Source organism: Lepisosteus oculatus, chromosome 27 (genome assembly GCF_040954835.1).
Source record: "Lepisosteus oculatus isolate fLepOcu1 chromosome 27, fLepOcu1.hap2, whole genome shotgun sequence".
Classification (NCBI taxonomy): domain Eukaryota; kingdom Metazoa; phylum Chordata; class Actinopteri; order Semionotiformes; family Lepisosteidae; genus Lepisosteus; species Lepisosteus oculatus.
The window spans coordinates 6,379,624-6,400,359 of NC_090722.1; the positions used below are offsets into that span (position 1 = coordinate 6,379,624).

At 55.7% G+C, this 20,736-nt stretch overlaps 2 protein-coding genes across 7 annotated transcripts; both read right to left on the bottom strand.

Annotated features, from left to right (window-relative positions):
- Positions 1 to 1,308: 1,308 nt before the first annotated feature.
- Positions 1,309 to 11,961, bottom strand: LOC102687598 (pre-B-cell leukemia transcription factor-interacting protein 1). Of its 6 annotated transcripts, none has more exons than XM_069185003.1 (12): positions 11,811 to 11,961; positions 10,971 to 11,068; positions 10,366 to 10,453; positions 9,964 to 10,043; positions 9,363 to 9,531; positions 9,087 to 9,179; positions 7,390 to 7,605; positions 6,404 to 6,462; positions 6,068 to 6,178; positions 5,816 to 5,978; positions 3,087 to 4,301; positions 1,309 to 2,445 (listed from the first exon to the last, which is right to left on the bottom strand). In XM_069185003.1, the coding sequence occupies exons 2-12, from the start codon at positions 11,040 to 11,042 to the stop codon at positions 2,318 to 2,320; spliced, it is 2,394 nt and encodes a 797-aa protein (XP_069041104.1). In that variant the 5' UTR covers positions 11,043 to 11,068; positions 11,811 to 11,961; the 3' UTR covers positions 1,309 to 2,317. The 6 variants fall into 6 exon arrangements, with proteins under 6 accessions (XP_069041104.1, XP_069041103.1, XP_069041102.1 ...); XM_069185002.1 differs by having other exon boundaries at positions 3,087 to 4,367; positions 9,093 to 9,179; positions 11,811 to 11,960; XM_069185001.1 differs by having other exon boundaries at positions 3,087 to 4,367; positions 7,390 to 7,608; positions 9,093 to 9,179; positions 11,811 to 11,960.
- Positions 11,962 to 13,926: 1,965 nt separating this feature from the next.
- On the bottom strand, positions 13,927 to 19,947 carry pygo2 (pygopus homolog 2 (Drosophila)). The gene is made up of 3 exons (XM_069184824.1): positions 18,222 to 19,947; positions 17,343 to 17,392; positions 13,927 to 16,926 (listed from the first exon to the last, which is right to left on the bottom strand). Exons 1-3 carry the CDS (start codon positions 18,274 to 18,276, stop codon positions 15,277 to 15,279), a joined length of 1,755 nt encoding a protein of 584 aa, XP_069040925.1. The 5' UTR covers positions 18,277 to 19,947; the 3' UTR covers positions 13,927 to 15,276.
- Between the last annotated feature and the right edge of the window lie 789 nt (positions 19,948 to 20,736).

The window sequence follows — 20,736 nt, forward strand, 5'->3', positions numbered from 1 at the left end:
ACGCTGCTAGGATGCGGATGATAGGGGCAGCCTGCAAGGTGCAAGGTGCCCTGCCTGTATTTGCACCGTGGACCAGGAGGAACGATACTTCGGTCCACTATGTACTTGTATGTGGCTGGAATAACCAACGTGAACTGCAGCAGAATCCCAGAATCAGTTTGAAATCTAACTGGCAACCAATGCAAGGAAGCCAAACCTGGAGTTATACTCAGAACACCATTATAGCATTGTAAACCATTCCCACGCAGGACGCGCCAGGGGTTCAGAGAGGGGCGATGGAAGGGGTAGGGCTCTGGGTATGGGGATCTGGACGTCCCGTACCCCAGCTCCAGGCTGGATTCATGGTGGGGGCAAGTTTCACACCTGACGCTGACCCCTCAAATCCTCATTTACAGCACACGCAGGCAGGCAGGCAGGCAGGACGCCCCCCCCCGCGCCCAGCCCGGTTGCCCTCTGCTGAAGTCGTCACCTCTCTGCCTCTGGAAAGTGCTGACTCGGCGAAGATCGCCGCAGCGCCTGATTGCTGTTTTTGGCCGTTAACGAGCAGCTTGGGTGTGTTTGTGTCGGGAGTCGACTCAGCAGTTTGCGGCTCTGTTCCAAGCAGGCTGGGAGGGCGGCTCTGATCGCTATCAGCCCGTTCTGGGCTCTGGAAAATCCCGGGCCTGGTGCCAGGAAGACTATTCTCTAGGCTCACTCCCGCTGCCCGGACAAGGGGCTCCATGGGGCTCTGTTCCCCGTTTGTGCTTTGTCTTGGGCCGAGTGCTTTTGTTACCTTGCCTTTACCAACCAGCCCGGGAAAATGCAGTCGTTCGCGAGGCCACTTAAGGAGCCAGTTAATTGCTGTGATTAGCGCCAGGCCTGTCCCGCCCTGCTCCTCCCTGGAGCAGGACAGTCTCACTGCAGGCGACACCTGCTCCACGGGGTGCGGCCGTGAGCCCGCAGGACAAGGACCAGGGCGGTGAGCGTCCGGTGAGCCCCTCCACCCCCTCTCTCTGCACAGCGAGGTGTGCTCTTGGGAGAGGAGACACAGCAGTACATAGCGCCTGGCAGAGCCTCTCGGTCGTGACCTCTTCCTGAACCAGATCTTGGATCAGTCTGGGCCATTCTGTGTATTAGAGGCCATTGTTACAGCAGCCAGTCTCTGCTTTTTAACCAGTATTGATCAGGATATACTGTCACTGTATACTTCACCTCCCACCCAACTATAATCTCCTCTCTCCCGTGCTCCTCTCTCTCACTCTCTCCTATACTCATCTCCCTCCCTCCCTCTGTACACACACCTCCTCCCAACCCACACCAGACCTCGGCTACTCGTTGAAGAAACTTTATTTTTTATACAAAGACATAAACAACATCAATTAGGCATTTCTAGAGGGGGGGGGAGGGGGTCAGAAGTCACTCTGTTCAGCAGGAAATGTAATAACAGTTCAGTAGGCCTGAGACCAGGGCCTGCAATCACCGAACCCCCCCAACACGCTCCTGCACCCCAACTTCTCCAGGCAGGCCAGGGCAGCTCCCCCCTCTGGGAAGTCGGGTCTCGGCCTTCGTGCCACAGCTGACATTGCGCTGATCGGATTTTCTCCAGGTCAGCGATGGTGGCGTGACTCACTGTCCAAGTTCAGTGTTGCAACCCTAGAAGCCCAAGTCAAAAGACCACCCCACCACGCAAGCCTTAATTGCTTAATTGGGGTCATTAATTACATGGGAACAAAATAATTTAACACACCAAGTCAGGTCTGTACAGCTCCCATGTCCCAGTTTTTCTTTATCAAGAAGCACTTCTCTACACCAAGAGTGGCAGGTGTCTGGCAACCCAGCCACAGCCCTGAGCTCCATTCCCTTATTTTCCTCCCAGAAAAAAAGAAAGGCGTTTCCCCCACTGAAACCGTCCAGCAGGAGCGAAAAACCCGCCACCCTCCCCTCACCATTCCTGACTTCTGAAAAAAAAACACCCCAACACAAACTCTGGTGAAAAGCAACCCAAAAAAATCCACTATCTGTTCTCTGCTACTCCTTGGATTTCATTAAGTCAATTAAATTCACATTCGAACCCTGGGCTCTCCAGCTCCTGAAGAACACGAAGGCTTTGGATCTGAGAGCCGCAGATGAAAGATTTTCAAAATAAAAGGTGCCACCAAGCCCTCGTCCTGTAGGGGGAGCCAGACACCTCCCTGCCCTGCCAACCTCAGCGGCTTCATTGGTGGGATGGTTGATGAACCTCTGCGCGGGTCCGAGTGACACTGCTGCTGCGGAAGAGCCCGGAAAGGAGGGAGGAGCCAGTGTCCAGAGGTCCCCGGTCCAGTTCGGCCTGTCTGTTCTACTCGCTGCCGCCCGCTGGCTCGGCCCACCTGTGCTTCTCCTTGCTGCGGGCGTGCCAGTCCTGCTCCACCGGGGGGCGCTGCTGCTCCTGGCTGTGGTCCGGCTCGGCGGGGCTGGGCTTCCTGCCTGTGAGCCAGAGAGAGGCAGCGCGTCGAACCCCTGGCCGCTGCAGTCACCTCTCCCTCTCGCTCACTCTGCCCCCCTCCCTCTTCCAACCTGCCCCCCTCTCCCAGTCTTTTTCCCTGTAGCCCTCCCTCTTCCAGGCTCTTGTCCTTCCCCAATCTTTTTCCCTGCCTGTTTCCCTTTTATTTCTCCCTCTTTCCCAGTCTTTTTGACAGTCTCTCCCTTTTTCTTTTCGGTTTTCCCAGTCTCTCCCTCTTTCCCAGTCTTTTTCCCACTCTCTCCCTTTTTCCTATCGGTTTTCCCAGTCTCTCCCTTTTTCCTTTCGGTTTTCCCAGTCTCTCCCTCTTTCCCAGTCTTTTTGCCACTCTCTCCCTTTTTCCTTTCGGTTTTCGCAGTCTCTTCCTCTTTCCCAGTCTTTTTGCTACTTTCTCCCCTTTTCCCATCGGTTTTCCCAGTCTCTTCCTTTTTCCTTTCGGTTTTCAGAGTCTCTCCCTCTTTCCCACTCTCTCCCTTTTTCCTTTTGGTTTTCCCAGTCTCTCCCTCTTTCCCAGTCTTTTTCCCAGTCTCTCCCTTTTTCCTATCAGTTTTCCAAGTCTCTCCCTCTTTCCCAGTCCCTCTCTCCTCCGTCGTGTCCCTCCACTCACCTCTCCTCCTCCCCTCTCGCTCCCTCTCTCCGTGTCTGTGTCCGTGTCCCGGGATGGCAAACCTCCTCAGCGCCTCCCTCTCGAACCCTTCCATGAACCGCTCCAGCTCCTCGCCCTCGCCCTCGCCGCCCCCCTCCCTCTCCGCCAGCTCCTCCAGGATCTCCCCCACGTCCTCGGCGAAGTCCCGGAAGGACATCCGCTGGTGCGCGAAGAGGCCGTCCTGGAAGAAGTCCAGGGTCAGCCGCTGCAGCTCGGCCGGCCCGGCCCCCCCGCCGAGGCGGCGCAGGTAGCCCCCCAGCAGGGCCTGGAAGGCGGGCAGCTCGACGGGGTGGAGCCCCTCCCTGCGGGCGCAGTCCCGCGGACCCCCGCAGCCCTGCAGGGGGCGGTAGTGGCGCAGCCTCTCGCCCTGCTGCTTCCAGAAGGCGTTGTGGTCGTGGTGCCGGTGGGCCGGTTTCCCGGGCGACGGCGCCGCCCGGCCGGGCCCCTGCCAGTGGTGGTCCTGTTTGGATCTGGGCTCCGGCCTCTCCTTCTTCTGCGCCCTGGCCTTGTCCTTCGTCATCCCTTCTTCCGTTTGCTCCGTCTTCTGCCTGAGCCACTCTCCCTCCTTCCTCTCCCTCCTCCCCCTCTCCTCTCCCTCCTTTCTCTCCCTCCTCCCCCTCTCCTCTCCCTCCTTTCTCCCCCTCTCCTCTCCCTCCTTCCTCTCCCTCCTCCCCCTCTGCTCTCCCTCCTTCCACCCCCTCTCTCCTGGTCTCTTCCCCTCTTTCCTTCCCTGCTTCTCCTCTCCTCCCCTTTCCCACTCCTGTTCTCCCCACCCCTCCTTCCCTTCCTTCCCAGCCCTCTGCTGCTCCTCCTCCTCCTCCTTCCTCCTCCTCTTCCCGGCCTCTCCCTCTCTCCGCGCCCCTCTCTCCGCCTCCTCCCAGCGCCTCTTCTGGCCCCCTTCCTCCCTCCTCTCCCCCGGCGCTCCCTTCCCCAGCCGCTCGATCTCGGCGGACAGCCTCCTCTCCAGCTCCGCCAGCCCCTCCCTCACCCCCCTCTTCCCCCCCCGCTCCCTCGCCGCCCCCGTCAGCCCCTCCAGGCGCCGCCGGCTCTCGGCCAGCAGGAGGCGCTGTCTCTCCAGCTCCTGCTGCAGGGCGTCTCCTCCTCCTGCGCTCTCCTCCGCCTCCCCGGCAACCGGGCTCTCTTGACTTGGGGTGTCATTGCGGTGCCCCGGCTCATCTGTAGGGGGTGCAGTGGAGACGTTCTGCACAGTGAGGTTGGGCACAGGGGCAGCAGAGTGGGCTTCTGGCAGAGAATGGGACAGCAGTACTGTTGGATGACCTGGGCTGTATTTCTATCTGTCTCAGTGCTGTATCACTCTCACGCTGGCCTGGGCTGTATTTCTGTCTGTCTCAGTGCTGTATCACTCTCACGCCGACCTGGGCTGTATTTCTGTCTGTCTCAGTGCTGTATCACTCTCACGCCGACCTGGGCTGTATTTCTGTCTGTCTCAGTGCTGTATCACTCTCACGCCGGCCCGGGCTGTATTTCTATCTGTCTCAGTGCTGTATCACTCTCACACCGGCCCGGGCTGTATTTCTGTCTGTCTCAGTGCTGTATCACTCTCACACTGGCCCGGGCTGTATTTCTGTCTGTCTCAGTGCTGTATCACCCTCACACTGGCCTGGGCTGTATTTCTGTCTGTCTCAGTGCTGTATCACCCTCACACTGGCCTGGGCTGTATTTCTGTCTGTCTCAGTGCTGTATCACTCTCACACTGGCCTGGGCTGTATTTCTGTCTGTCTCAGTGCTGTATCACTCTCACACTGGCCTGGGCTGTATTTCTGTCTGTCTCAGTGCTGTATCACTCTCACACTGGCCTGGGCTGTATTTCTGTCTGTCTCAGTGCTGTATCACTCTCACGCTGGCCTGGGCTGTATTTCTGTCTGTCTCAGTGCTGTATCACTCTCACGCTGGCCTGGGCTGTATTTCTGTCTGTCTCAGTGCTGTATCACTCTCACGTTGACCTGGGCTGTATTTCTGTCTGTCTCAGTGCTGTATCACTCTCAGGCTGGCCTGGGCTGTATTTCTGTCTGTCTCAGTGCTGTATCACTCTCACGCTGGCCCGGGCTGTATTTCTGTCTGTCTCAGTGCTGTATCACTCTCACACTGGCCTGGGCTGTATTTCTGTCTGTCTCAGTGCTGTATCACTCTCACACTGGCCCGGGCTGTATTTCTGTCTGTCTCAGTGCTGTATCACTCTCAGGCTGGCCCGGGCTGTATTTGTCTGTCTCAGTGCTGTATCACTCTCAGGCTGGCCCGGGCTGTATTTCTGTCTGTCCCAGTGCTGTATCACTCTCACACTGGCCTGGGCTGTATTTCTGTCTGTCTCGGTGCTGTATCACTCTCACACTTGCCTGGGCTGTATTTCTGTCTGTCTCAGTGCTGTATCACTCTCACGCTGGCCTGGGCTGTATTTCTGTCTGTCTCAGTGCTGTATCACTCTCACGCTGGCCTGGGCTGTATTTCTGTCTGTCTCAGTTCTGTATCACTCTCAGGCTGGCCTGGGCTGTATTTCTGTCTGTCTCAGTGCTGTATCACTCTCACACTGGCCTGGGCTGTATTTCTGTCTGTCTCAGTGCTGTATCACTCTCACACTGGCCTGGGCTGTATTTCTGTCTGTCTCAGTGCTGTATCACTCTCACACTGGCCTGGGCTGTATCACCCCTTCTCTTTTTTTCCCCACTCAGTACCTGTGATTTGCGTCAGTTCTGTCACTCTGGCCTTGAGGCTCTCCAGCTCCCCCTGCAGGCTGGGCAGGGAGGCCAGCTCAGCGCGCAGCCGCTCGTTCTCCTGGGCCAAACCCCCTCCTTCCTCCAGCCCGCGCAGGGCCAGCGCCAGCTCCTCCTTCTGGGCCTGGCGGAGAGGGAGAAGCTCTTTCAGAGACCGCCTGCAGGGTCAGCTGTGCGCCAGGGCGCGGCGCCTGAGACCACTCCGGTGCCGACCTGCAGCTCAGCCTGCAGCAGGGTTATCTGCTGGTTCTCCTGGGCCAGCTTGTCTAGCAGAGAAGCCATCAACTGCGCCGACCGTGGGTCCGGGGCAGGACCGGTTTCGTCCTGGAGCACAAGGCACAGGAAGAGAGAAGAAAACAGAAGGACAGATTCATATGAAAGAGCAGAACCACTGACTGCAGGGTTATATTGGCAAACAGTCTGGGAACCCTCCGCAGTTCACGACTGCTCGTCACAGATGTCACACTGAGCTGGGCTTATGGATTCTGGACTGGCATCCAAACAGAAAGAGAGGGATGGAAAGGGGGAGGAGGAGAGATGAACACTGACCTGCTGTCCATAAAGATCCTTCTCATGCAGTTCCCTCAGATCCACCTCCTCATCCAGCCCTAAGGGAACACAAACAACACAGAGTCTATAGACAGAGACCCACGTAGGCAGTCACACAGCGTTGCAGGTCCGTGCACAGGGGTGCTACAGAGTCACACAGGCGTGTGCTCACCTGTCTCCACTGAGGTGCACATACTGTACAGTTGAAAGAGCTAGACAGGGCTTCAATCCAGAGCATGTCACTCTTCTACTGCGCCACACAGGTAACGTTCAGTGATACACCTGACAGGCCAGTGCAAAGGTGTACAGTGGTATGCGGTGCGATACACCAGCGCTCATAAGGAGAACGCTCACGCCAAGCTAATCAGACGAGCGGTCACCAGCTCCAGACCAGGGGACACAGCCTTGAGAGGGTTTCTAGGTCTCCTGAATCGCCATCAGCTTCAGAGGGGTTACACCTGCCAGATCTCCTCCCTACAAACCCGGCCAGCCCACAGCTCCCTGGAGAGTGAGGCTGAGCTTAGTGAGGTTAGTCTGCGGCTCTAGGAGGGTCACATGGCCTCTCTCATCGTCCACCAGGACATCTGCTGACACAACACTGTTTGGAAGAGGCAACGGTAGCTACTGCAGCAACAATAAATCCGCCCGCGACCGCCATCGGCCACAAATGAGCCTCTGCCGAGAGTCTGGAAGGAGCCACACAGTAGCTAATATTCACTGCTTGTGCGGTCATGGTGCTTATAAAGTCTGGCTAGTTGCAGCCAGAAACTGCTACCGGCTCTAGCTCTTGAGAGAGATCCTGAATCAAGTTGCTAAATTTGGTACTTTCTCTCACACGCACACAGACGAGAACAGATTACTCTCCCAAGTGCACAGCAGTCTGATCAACCCCTGGATCCTCCGACAGACAGCACTGTAAAACGTCACTGCAGTGGATCAGACTGCTGCGCACAGAGAGTCGGTTTCCGGACATGTGCAGCGCTCACCGGAGAACAGGATCATCCCCAGTCCCAGCAAGAGCAGGGCTCCCACGATGCACTTGTTCAGGGAAAGCCCAAGTCCCCCTTCCCCCTCCTTCCTCCACGCCCTCTCTTCCTCCTGATCCTCCTCTTCCTCTTCCTCCTCCTCCTCCTCTCCTCTCCCCAGGTGGTGTGTCTTCCGTCTCCGGAGGCCTGCCCCAGTCTCCGGGTCTGAATCCGATTCTGCTGGTGAGAGGGAGACACTGGATGAACAGGGACACCAATCAAGGAGGACAATCAGGTTAAAGCCTGGAGTGGATCAGACAGCAGCGCACTGGGAGTCCGAAGGCCATGTGTATGTAGTTGTGACAATTGTAGCTATAAGTGCTATAAGCTAGAGTAGAAAAGTTTAGATACCATGCATCAGTTATTATTAGGATTTTAATCGGACTCCCAGTCCACTGCAATCTGATCCAGGTTTTATAATAGCAGTGCCGGCAGTAGAAAAAAAAAGCAACTTCCCAAAACTTTATTTTAATTAAACCTGTACAGGCAGACATGTCAAAGGAAAAGATCTTGCATCTGTCCTCTTAGAGATTACACTTTGCTGCAAACACAAAATGCAAAGCACCAAACTGCTATGCAAATGCATCGTCATCTCCATACTCCCGTTCAGGCCAGCTGCGCAGTGGGAGAGCCATTCTCGGCAAAAGCTACTTGCCCGCTCTCTTCAGGGGGCTGCAGTCTGACCCACTCCAGGTTTTACTGTAAGCTGCAGGCTGGATGTTTCAGGCTTGTTGACTGGATTTCAAAGGCAAGGCACATGGAATTTAAAAACCTGTGTAATTTATGTACACGACAGCTAAGAAAGGGTTCAAATGAGAGCATTCAGACTGCTCCACGCTTCCACCACTCTTTGTGTAATCACGTTCCTCCTGTTTCTTACTGCTAGTAAACCCCAGAGTGTACTGCTCTGCTGTGCTCCAGGCATCCGATCAAAAACACACTGCAGCTGACATCTGTCACGAAGACTTCATGCAAAGTTCAAAGCAGATGCTTTGTAAATGGTGGGAAACTCACACTAGTCTCTCTGCTCAGATCAACACACAAACACTGCTGTAAAATACGCACATTAACACCCCTTCATCAGATCTGCAGAGTAACTGTACAGACACTCAGTCTAGCTCCTCTATATCTTCACATTAACACTCCTTCATCATCATCAGAGCTGAAGAGTAACTGTAAAGACACTCAGTCCAGCTCATCTGTATCTTCACATGAACACTCCTTCATCATCATCAGAGCTGAAGAGTAACTGTACAGACACTCAGTCCAGCTCCTCTGTATCTTCATATTAACACTCCTTCATCATTAATCAGAGCTGTAGAGTCACTGTAAAGACACTTAGTCCAGCTCATCTATATCTTCACATTCACACTCCTTCATCAAAACTGAACAGCAAACACACCTAAGACACTGCTTATCTGTTGTCTGCACAACAGAATAGAGTACTCAGTACCAACACAAGCAACAGTGAAATACAATATTACGTCCTCTATTAATTAAAAACATGAAGCGTATACATGATGCAACTCAAGCACCGAACAGGATAACTAACAAATGGACAAACTGCTGTCCTTTCATTTGGTTTTACACTGAACACGAAACATAGAACATGCTTCTCCACCAATCAGCATGCAGGCTGCTGCACAGGCACTGCCTACCAGTACCTCTTCCTCCTCGTCCAATCAGCCGCTTCCCCCATCTACGGAACCCTGACAGGGTCAGGCCCCTCAGCAGCGGAGCCACCAATCGCACTTCAACACAAACACACCACACTTCATCAGCCAGCCAATGACTGTGAGCAGGGGGAGGGGCTATTTAATGACAGACATTGGAATACTGAGAACCCTCTCTGCTCCTCCGGTCTCCTCCCTCTCTCCCTCACCCCATCTTCCTCCCAGACCCCCCCTCTCCCCAGCCTGCTCCCTCCCCTGTACCTGCTTGCTTTCCAATCTCATCAACCTTCCTGGACAGCCCTGGGCCCTCCCCTTCCTCCTGGTGCCCCTCCTCTTCCTGTGGCGAGGAGGCGGGCACAGTCACGACGTTGGAGTCCGGGCCGGGGCTGGGGCTGCTCTCGCTGTTCCCCGTCGCCATCTCCTGGCAGACCTGGGCATGACAAAGCACACGTTTGAAGTGGCAGTCTGGGGAAAGCCTGCTCCCGGCAGGCCATGGACCTTGAGCGCACTGGAACGGTGAGGATCACACTCGCACGCCTCACACTCGCACGAGAAGAAACGAAAACAAAGTTTCGGCTGTGGAGCCTTCTTCAGGTGAAGCAGAAACTTTGTTTCTTTTCTTCTCTTTTCAGCGTGGAACAAACCTTCACTGGTCCCTTTGCAACGCTCATTTTTGGCACTGAGGACAGAACCAAAAAGAGGACTCATTCTGCTACAAGATCTTTCACGCATCGCTCGTCTACTGTGGCTCAACGGCAGCTGGGACAGAACAGCACGGCACCGCCGCTCCTGCAGTGACAAACACCACCCCCAGCACCAGGCGCCAACCAGTCCCCCCCCCCCAGTCAAGAGCGGGGCTCACCTGCAGCCCCTCCGCAGAGCGCGTCTCCCCTGCCCTCAGCCCGGCGATGCCAGCCTCTTCCTCCTCCTCCTCGGCGGTCTCTGACAGGAGACACACGCAGAGTGATCACGGACCAGGACAGCGCACTCCCACACACACACACAGTGGCCAGATTATGAGGAACCCCAGACACACACCCCCACCCTCAGCGCGCAGGTGCAGGGGGTGCGTGGGGAGTCCCGAGGAGCAGGATGCCTCTTGCTCGGATCCATGCCCGGTTCTCAATCCCATTGGAAACAAAAAAAATCGATGTATTTGAAAATAAGCCGCAGGCTTGAACTGAAATTTGTGAAAAGGAATATGGCTTATGGTCTGGAAAATAAGCTCCTGACGTCAGGCATTAAGTAATCAAGTTATCTTTACCTTTCAGCTCCTCCGCGGAGCTGTGGTCCGCCACTGGAGGACCATCCGTCCCATCATCCCCTGGGCCCACATTCTCCACCACAGAGTCCTGTGAAAAGACAACTGTTGTGAGTGAGGTCAAAGGTCACAGTGAGGTGGTCACTAGCCGGACGAGAAATTTCGATCTCACTTTTCTAGCCACGAAGAGCACATGCCGTTTAATTCAGAAACTAATGAATTCTCGGGCGTGATTAAGCCTCCCTTGAATGACACCAGTCCTCTGTTCCTCCAGCTGACTATTTAAAGTAGTGATGGGGAGCTTCAGTCTCAGACTGTCCTATGTCTGCCAGCACCACTCAGATCAACCTCAGTCAGCTTGATGCTGGTTTACTGTACGATTCAGGTTCTGGAGAACAAACACCGGGCCCTGCTGGACCAGGACCGGTCTTACAGAGAGCTTCAAACCCAGGGGACACTGCCCCAGCTCCGGAGGACCAGAGGCAGCCCTTAATGACATCACCGACCTCATCACCAGTGTTCTGTGACTCTGTTCCTGCCTTGGTGAGCTTTAAACTCTGGCAATGCTGCTGTATGAGGTGTATGGTGCTACTGGCATCCCTGCGTACCTCTGGGGTCAGAATGGTCCAGTTGTTCGAGGAGCCATTGGTGCTGCCGCCACTGTTGGAGTTGTCATCCATCGCCCCCTAGTGGCTTCCCCCTAGTACTGCAGGAATGAAACACCGTGATTCCACACCTCTGGGTCAAGACCAGGCACAGAAGGGAGCATGCACAAACACAGCTGACAGGAAACGGTGGTCTCCACAAGACTGTTCTCCATCTAGACCACTCGTTCCACTCTGCTGTCGTGAGCAGCGAGTTTTTTTTTACAGCTAGTTCTCCTCTTCGACTCGTGTTGAAATAACAACATTAACTTGGCCTCAAGGGTTGGTAGTTAACCCGGTGAAACAGTACCCTCTCTCCACCGGGCTCGACCTCCCTCAGCCCGTCTCTGTCTCCTCCTGCTCAAATGACCATAAAAGGCCAGACTGTCCCAGAACACAGCAGCTTCTCGGCTCTCTCTCTCTCACTCACACACTCTCACACACACACACTTCTGGCCAGAGCATGACGCTCGGGCTTAAACTCAGCGCTGCCGAGCTCCGGCGCACCTAATCACACGCAGTATTTACAAAGCAGCCCAGCTGCCTGACCAGACAGCAGGTACAACTCTTCCTCGTTTGCTTTGAACACGAAGAAAGTGCTCACAGCCGCAGAGGCGCACCGTTATATACTGCTTGCCTGCTTGTTGTTACCAAGAAAATATTGGTCCCACAACAGCTAAAGCGCAGGTCCCGGAAACAGGAGTAAGAGCGCTGTTTCTGTGCTTCGTCTCCTTCGCAGCCATATTTCTGATATTTTTAGACGTCGCCACAACACAGAAAACATCAACATTTAACACAAATTACCGCACTCCCGTTATTAGCCGAAAACAAAGTCACTCCAGGCGTTTCTGTTATCCTTCGCTAACTTCCCCTCGTCGCTGCAAAGTTTGGATTTCTGATCTGCGTTAGGAGAGGGGGAAGCCACTCTCGTCCAATAGGATGCCAGGTGTCGCCCAGGCCCCACCCCTTCCTCGGCGCTCCGGCCAATGAGCGGGCAGGCCGCGGGTGAGTCAGCAATAGCGGAGTCGCGGAGGCTGTGATTGACAGGGGCAGGTGTGAGTGACAGCTGAGAGAGGGGCGGGGGGGGTTTTCACAGCTCAGTCACTCATCTCGACCCAGAAATAAAGAAACCGAACAGCTGAGCAGACCCACGTCATCTGCGAGGAAGAGCCTGGTGACCATGGCATCCGGCGGTTTTAAACAGGTTTCTGCTGGAAATGGCGTTTTTTAAAGTATCTCTTCCAAAAGGCCCAGAACCCATCCTGTGCATTACTCTTTTAACTGCTTCATCCAGGAGCCTGTCCAAGAGAGCAACGGGCACAAAGCAGGGTACACCCTGGACAGGACACCAGTCCATCATAGGACACACAGACACACACACCCTGGACAGGACACCAGTCCATCACAGGACACACAGACACAGACACATACCCTGGACAGGACACCAGTCCATCAGTCCATCACAGGACACACACACTCTGGACAGGACACCAGTCCATCACAAGGCAACCAGATACAGACACACACACACCCTGGACAGGATACCAGTCCATCACAGGACACACAGATACAGACACACACACACCCTGGACAGGACACCAGTCCATCACAGGACACACACAGGACTAGTTTTCCTTCTTCCACCCTGCAGCCCCAGATGAACATGGACTGTGAAATTATTCACCGGCCTGAACCAATCAACAGCACCTGAAATCCCGTGCGGCCCCTTCCATAGCACGGACACGGAGGCGACTGCAGGAGATGATCCCGCGCCTCGGATACACACGTCGGCTTATCCCTTTCACCCGTGCCGGTCACCCAGTCACGGCTGGGGTCTGGGCCGCGCGCTCTGCTCGCGGGGAGGATATGTGAACGCCCTGCGAGAGCTGTCGCATGGGAGGAGGGGATGACAGATTACTCCGCGCGCTGCTGTGGATCTCTGTAGAGCCTGGCTGTGGCGCTGGTCCGTCTGAGTGGAGCCTGCATGTTAGCATCTCCAGGCGCTCCACTTCCCGGTGCGGAGCTGATCGCTGCAGACCCCGCTCGCTGGCCGGTGCCCACCAGGTCTGAGCTGCTTTTCCTGGGAGCGGCACAGCTCTGGTCCTCCCCTGTGCTGCAGGGATCCTCCAGCGTCTCACCAACGGAAAAGCTTCAGCTTGTCCGCTTAAGCAATGGATGAGTATAATATATAATCAGGCCCAGGGCAGGGACAGGCCCACACTGTCTGGCCCCCCAGAAATCCTTGGATCAGCTGTGCAGGGCCTTACACAGACGATACCCAGGCGGCCAAGGAGGTATTCAGGTTAATTGTTTAAATGCTGGAATGGAGAGGGACCCTGCTGGGCTCAGGCTGAGCTCTGCAAAGCATCTTAATTAAACTATTAATTGACTCAATCACGTCACCCAGCCTTGTGCTGAAACAAACTCAAGTCCCTGGATCTGCAGAGCCCTGTGCTGGACGCTCTGGGAACTGATCGGGAATGGATCGGATATTTCCTATTTCCGTACAGTGGTTGGGGATTTTACCCTTCTCTCTTCCTGTAACTCAGGGGCGCCCTCTGGTTTCCTGGTCCGACCTGAGCAGCCAATTAAGCAATTAACATCACTACTCTATGAGACGAAGGATTTTTCTAATAGAGAAAAAGTTTTTTTGGGAGGGTTTAAAGTCGATTACACAAAATCAGACCCTTCGGTAAAAGTCATTACCTTTCAAACACCTTCAAGTCTGGTGAGAAGAATTAACGATGATGCTGTTGATTAAACAATTAGAGTAAGTACACCAGTGAGATCGACTGGGACACACACCAGGAGCCACGGGCCTGCAGGACTGGACTGGGAGACCATGCTGTAACTGCAGGTCGTCTCGGATAGAGGCGTCGGACGACGTTAACTCACGACCCAATGAAGACGAGTCCCAGGGTTGAGTATAAAATGAGTGGCTCCCTCTTTACTTGGTTTGAACAGTACCTTTATATACAAGCTCCCTCTGGGTAACTCCAGAGAGCGACAGTAAGAAAGCTTTTACCTCTTTAATACAGGAGTAGTACAAAATAGAAACGGTTATAGGCCGAGGTCAGACAGGCAAGGCCGAGGTCAGAGGTCAGAAAGACCATAGAGTCCATAACACCATCTTCCATTCTATTTCAGCTTCCCAATGGGAATGTTACTCCAAAGGATTTTACACTAGGAAAAAGCATGGAATGATAACTGAGGAATGGTCGGTATTCCCTTGTAAAATATGTTTTACAACAGTCCTCCCAGTCCCCAGTCCTCCCCCTTGATGAACCACAATCCCTCCAGCGATCTCTGGACTGTAGGGTTACAGTGTGACCCGGCCCAGACTGGACCAGCGATCTCTGGACTGTAGGGTTACAGTGTGACCCAGACTGGACCAGTGATCTCTGGACTGTAGGGTTACAGTGTGACCCAGACTGGACCAGCGATCTCTGGGCTGTAGGGTTACAGTGTGACCCAGACTGGACCAGCGATCTCTGGACTGTAGGGTTACAGTGTGACCCGGCCCAGATGGAGAGCCATGTATCTTATTTGATCCCATCTAATTGAATGTAGATACTGCTAGAGGCACTGCTGTCCCTCTCCTCTCACACAGTCCCCTTAGTGGACAGTAGATGAGGTCTGTAGTGCTGGGATAGTGGGTGGTTGGGTGGATGCTCTGGGGTTCAGGGCTTGGCGGAGTCTGGCTCTGGTGCAGCTGTGCTTCACTTCCAAGTCCTGCCTGATCTCTCTGCATGCCGGTCACTCAGTGAGCGCGTCTGTCCCTCAGTGGATCAGTCAAAGGGTCAGCGTGTGTGTCCCTCTGCAGGTCAGGGGGTCAGTGTCCATTCCTCAGCTGGTCAGAGGGTCAGCGTGCCTGTCTGTCAGCCGGTCAGTCAGGGGGTCAGTGTGTCCATTCCTCAGGTGGTCAGCCAGAGGGTCAGCGTGCCCGTCCCTCAGCCGGTCAGCCAGAGGGTCAGTGTTTCCATTCCTCAGGCGGTCAGTGTGTCCATTCCTCAGCCGGTCAGCCAGAGGGTCAACGTGCCCGTCCCTCAGGCAGTTGGTCAGAGGGTCAGTGTGTCCATTCCTCAGGCGGTCAGTGTGTCCATTCCTCAGGCGCTCAGCCAGAGGGTCAGTGTGTCCATTCCTCAGCCGGTCAGCCAGAGGGTCAGCGTGCCCGTCCATCAGCTGGTCATTCAGAGGGTCAGTGTGTCCATCCCTCAGGCGGTCAGCGTGCCCGTCCCTCAGGCGGTCAGCCAGAGGGTCAGCGTGCCCTCTAGCCGTCGTTGGCGGCCACCAGCTGGCCCAGGCCCTCGCGGATGTAGACGGACTGGATCTCCTTGGTCTTGAGGCAGAAGTCGCAGGCCCAGACGGCGGCGCTCTCGCGGGTCAGCAGCCCGTAGGCGGTCTCCGTCATGCCCGTGCAGTCGCGGTGGAACCACTTCTGGCACGAGGCCTCGCACAGGATGGCGTCCTGGTCGTCGTTGACCTCCGACAGGCAGAACCCGCAGGGGAACACGAGGCCGCCCGCGCCCTTCTGCGCGGTGGGGCCGCTCCCCGCCGCGGCGGAGGGGAGGGGGGCCCCCGTGGGGGGCGGCAGGGGGGACCCCGAGACGGGCTGAGCTGAAGCCGAGCCGGCGGTGCCGCCTGGCCCCCCGGCGCTGTTGGCCCCCCCCGCCGGCGCCCCGCCCGCGCCGCTGTTCTGCTGGCCATAGGGGGCGCTGGCGGGGGCGCCGGGCGCGGAGCTGGGGGGCGGCGCGGGCTGGGGGGGGTTGGGGGGCGGGTTGGCGGAGGCGGGGGCCGGGGGCGGCGGCGGAGGCGGGTGCTGCCCCCCGTTGACGGGGCCCGGGGGCGAGGGGTTGGGGGTGGGGGTGGGGGCGGGCTGGGAGGGGGCTGGCGCGGGGGGGGCCGGGCCGGAATTGGGGGTGGGGGTCGGCTGCATGTCGGGGTGGCCTGGGAAGCCCCCCCCAGCCCCGGCCGGCGGAGGCGGGGGTCCGGGGGGCGCCTGGTTAGGGGGCGCGCTCAGGCCGGGCTGGGGTGGGGGGGGCGGCTGTGGCTGCTGTTGGGGGGGGGGCGGCTGCTGCTGCTGCCCTCCTGCCCCAGGGAAGCTCTTGCCCTCCTCGCCCCCGGGGGGGCTGGGGCCGGGGTAAGGGCTGTCATGGGGGGGGAACTGCCCTGGAGGCATCCCAGGGAGACCCCCCATCCCAGCCCCGCCAACGCCCCCCCCCATACTGGACATGCCGGGCATGCTGGGAATGCTGTTCATGCCGCTGGGCAGACCCCCCATGGGTCCCAGCGGGCCGTGGGGCGGCCGGGGGCCCCCGCCGCTGGGCAGGGGGGGGCTGTTAAAATGGTGACCTCCTTGTCCTGGGGGCTGCTGGGGAGGCACCCCAAATCTGGGGTGGGGTGCTCCCCCTGCTCCCCCGAGCGCCCCCGGAGACAGCATGGGGTTGAAGCCGGGGCCGTGGTGCATGGGCCCCGGGGGGCTGAAACTGGGGGGGATGTTAAACTGCGGCCCCCCCGGCGGGAACCCCCCGCCTCCGCCCCCCCCTGCCCCTCCTCCCGGGCCTGGACCCCCGAACCCGGGGAGACCCCCAAACCCCATCTGGTGGTGCCCCCCCCCAGCGCCCCCCGCTCCTGGGGGGCCGAAGGGGGGCCTGCGCGTGGGCTGGCCGCTTCCCCCCGCTCCTGCCGCCCCCCCTCCGAGGAACGGCATCCCCCCCATTCTCATGGGCCCCCCCGGGCCCCCGTACCCCCCGCCAGGGCTGGGAAGGAAGGGCCCGCCAGCCGAGCCGGGGCCCCCAGGGGGTCCCCCAGCACGAGCCGGGGGCCCAAAGTCATCGTCGAAGGGGTTGGAGGCCACCAGGTGATCGACCATGGGGGTCGGAGGGGGGGCGAATTCTGAGAGGTGGGAGAACGCAGCTCCCTGTGATGGAGGAGAGAGGGGTGATGGGAGAGAGAGATGGGAGAGGAGGAGGGATAGGAGGGGGAGAGAGGAGAGAGGAGAGAGAGAGAAAGTTAAATCCACGCTGCTGCTCGCAAAAGGACTGACTCCCCAGCCCACTAGTCTCTGGGACCCCTGAATCCACGGCCACACCCCAGCAGAACCGATGATGTCACCCCCATCCAGACCAGCCCCCCAGCAGCCTGACGGCCCTGGATATTACTGAGGACAGCAGCTCGCTCTGATTCAGGGGTGCAGTCTCACACTGAGGGCTGCTGTCTGATTCAGGGGTGCAGGGCTGGACTCCCAGCTGCAGATCTGACATGCAGGGCCAACAGCCTGAGAAAAACACTGATCAGCACTGCTGACTGACAGGTGGAGACACAAGTGCTGCTTACCTGAGCACTGGATTTCCTCTTCTTCTTCTCTGGGCTCTTCATCTGTAGACCTGTACAGACAACAGACACAGACCCATCACAGACCAATTCACATCTGCAGCCTTGATGATGATGAAGGAGTGTTCATGTGAAGAAACAGAGGAGCTGGACTGAGTGTCTGTACAGTGACTCTCCAGCTCTGATGATGATGAAGGAGTGTTCATGTGAAGATACAGAGGAGCTGGACTGAGTGTCTGTACAGTGACTCTCCAGCTCTGATGATGATGAAGGAGTGTTCATGTGAAGATACAGAGGAGCTGGACTGAGTGTCTGTACAGTGACTCTCCAGCTCTGATGATGATGAAGGAGTGTTCATGTGAAGATACAGAGGAGCTGGACTGAGTGTCTGTACAGTGACTCTCCAGCTCTGATGATGATGAAGGAGTGTTCATGTGAAGAAACAGAGGAGCTGGACTGAGTGTCTTTACAGTGACTCTACAGCTCTGATGATGATGAAGGAGTGTTCATGTGAAGATACAGAGGAGCTGGACTGAGTGTCTGTACAGTGACTCTCCAGCTCTGATGATGATGAAGGAGTGTTCATGTGAAGATACAGAGGAGCTGGACTGAGTGTCTGTACAGTGACTCTCCAGCTCTGATGATGATGAAGGAGTGTTCATGTGAAGATACAGAGGAGCTGGACTGAGTGTCTGTACAGTTACTCTACAGCTCTGATGATGATGAAGGAGTGTTAATGTGAAGTTTACAGTTATCCAACAGATAAAAAACGGATTACCTGTTTCCCACCCTTCCTGTCGACAGACGGACAGACACGCACACAGACAGATATAATTAGTTAATTGGTTTCCCCGTTGTTTGATTGGCTCTCGGAACTCGTACCTTTGCTTCTCTTGCTGTGACTCTGTGCCTGCAGCTTCCCCGGGTCGGCCGCCATTAATAGCACCTGCGGCGAGCCGGCATGTCCCCGACTCCACAGAAGATACAGTCCCTCTCGTCCCTCCGGGTGCGGACACAGGCGGGGTGGCCGGTCGGGCTAAACGAGGCTTCTCTCCGCCCGGAGACCCGCCGATCTCCCCGCTACTGAATGGGACTGCAGTTGCCAGCCCCTGCCCAGGTACAGCTCTTCCAGTCTGGGTGCGATTTCCCGAAGAGCCCAGGCAGGGCTCCTGAGCGGACCCGCGTCCAGGGAAATTAAATGTTTTAGGGGTTAAAGCTGTCCCCGCGGTCCGGGTGCATATCTTTTGTTTATGAGCAAAAAAAACGAGCCAGAGGGCAGTTCCGCGGTCTGCTTTTAATTCGCCCACGGGTAGGTTAAAAAAAAAACACAAAACACCGCACGCTGGAGTAAAAATTAAAAATTCATGGTAAAAAAAAAAGAGGGACGTTTTCCAATCCAGCACGACAAACTCAATTAACTCGTGGAGGGGAGGGGGGGAGCGGGGTGGGGGTATTTAAACGCAGCGACTGATCTCCTCCGTCGGCCGACACCGCCTCCACCCGAGGACGACCGCAGCCGCTTTCTGTCGCGATCGTGCGCGGAGAGCGAATTACCTCGACATCAAGAAAAGGAGCCACCGGCCTCCATCAGACTGGGAGGACTGGCCGCCGGGACAAAGAGGGGCGCTCCGCGCTGCCTCGCACCCGGAAGACAGCACCTCCGCGGGGCAAGAGGGTGGACTCGGCCACAGAGCCACGAATCCAGCGGGCCAGAGAGCATTCTCCAATTCCAGCTTCCAAAGCAGGGCTTTTCTGTTCGCTTCAATTGTAACACGAACTAAATCTTGATTGTATTTTTTACTTTTTAAAGAGTTTTTTATTTTTACTTTTAACGTGTTTATTGGTCTTACTGCTAATCCCCTGCTTTATTTAACCTAATGGAACATTCCAGGATGATCCAATTCAAGCATGAAAGGAGGGGGGGCAGCTTTCATTTCTTCCAAAAAGAGAATGGCAGCAAAAACCTTTTTTTTAAATCTCGAAATGAGAGACCATAAACGTTAAAATAGAGCCCGACCAATTGTAACAAAGCGTCAATCCTTCTCCGTGGAAATGTATGTGTATTCCACTCTAATTTCCCCAGACGTCGTTTGAACTGGTCTCCCTGGCTGCACGCATGTGCACTAAAGCTGCAGTCGTATTGGATTCTGGGATTTGTAGTCTTCTTTACCGAGGCCAATTGCATCGTTACCGTTTTCCAAGTTACAGCTAGACGCCAAGAGAAGGTTTCCAAGATCTAATTAGACTCTAGCTAGGCTTCCAATATTCTAATTAGAATATCAGCCATGATAATGAGCTGCTCCTTAATTAGTCGTTTTGGTGTTGCTGTTAGATTTAAATTAAGCATGCTGCATATATAACATATTATTAACAGACTGGCATATAAATACACAAGGAGGAACTAGAGAGCGGGAGACTAGCAGAGCCCATCAGATAAGAAACGGAGACCTTTCAAAGAGTGCAGATCCCTCTTCTGTCTCTACTGGGCGTCTTCCGTCTCCTCCCCCAGAAACGCATCAACAGCCAAAACGATCCTTAAGCTACGTTCGACCCCTCCCCTCGCCACTCAAATCTCACCGTTCCTCCACAGCCCCCCCGCCTTCCACCCCTCTCCCAGAGTTCTCCTCCCAGATTTCCGTCAGCTCCAGGAACGGAACAAAAATGACAAATGCCAGTCCATCCTGGCCTCAGGGCGGTGTTCAACACGGCTAAAGCAGACAACAGTGAACCCGAGGTGCACGGCGCACCGCGGTCCTGTCTGCGACCACTTTATTCGCCCGAGAGAGAGAACAGCACGTGAAAAAAAAACACCAACATTAAATCGCAAACTGTTTACATAAATCAACGAGGCCTCTGAAAACTAAGATGAACTGCACATCAGTACACACAGTACAGTAGTTTGGGTCGGTAGAGAAGGCTCCACAGAAACGTTGCGTTTCTTTACTTCTCTTTTCAGCCTGGAATGAACCTTGACTTGTTCCTTTGCAGTAAATTAAATACAGTACGTCTATATCCATCCATTAGCAGAAAGCTGAGATTTCTGATGAAGTCACAGTGACTCAGAGCCTGTTCTGTATCCCACTCGAGATGAATCCCTGATTCCCAGCCCAGGAGTTATCCCGTAACCTGTCACAATTCCCATCCAAGATAGATCCTGGAGCCTGTCACAATTTCCACCTGTAATTAATCCCCAAACCTGTCCCGAATCCCACTTGAAATTAACCCCAGAACCTGTCCTGATTTCCATCAGGACTAATCCTGGAGCCTGTCCTGATTCCCACTTGAAATGAATCCCAGAAGCTGTCCCGATTCCCACTTGAAATTAATCCCAGAACCTGTCCTAAACACACCTGGCTGAGTTCCAGCAGGCAGAATTCAGGACAGTCTTGAATCAGGT

Bases quoted from the DNA above. Each gene is read 5' to 3' on its own strand.
- LOC102687598 (XM_069185000.1), bottom strand. From the start codon at position 11,042: ATGGATGACAACTCCAACAGTGGCGGCAGCACCAATGGCTCCTCGAAC. The intron at 10,044-10,365 runs GTAAAGATAACT...GTCTCCTGTCAG, and splicing joins CTCCGCGGAGGAGCTGAAAG to AGACCGCCGAGGAGGAGGAG. The intron at 6,179-6,403 runs GTCAGTGTTCAT...CTTGTGCTCCAG, and splicing joins AGGATCTTTATGGACAGCAG to GACGAAACCGGTCCTGCCCC.
- pygo2 (XM_069184824.1), bottom strand. From the start codon at position 18,276: ATGGCGGCCGACCCGGGGAAGCTGCAGGCACAGAGTCACAGCAAGAGA. The intron at 17,393-18,221 runs GTACGAGTTCCG...TTGTCTGTACAG, and splicing joins TCACAGCAAGAGAAGCAAAG to GTCTACAGATGAAGAGCCCA. The intron at 16,927-17,342 runs GTAAGCAGCACT...CCTCCATCACAG, and splicing joins AGAGGAAATCCAGTGCTCAG to GGAGCTGCGTTCTCCCACCT.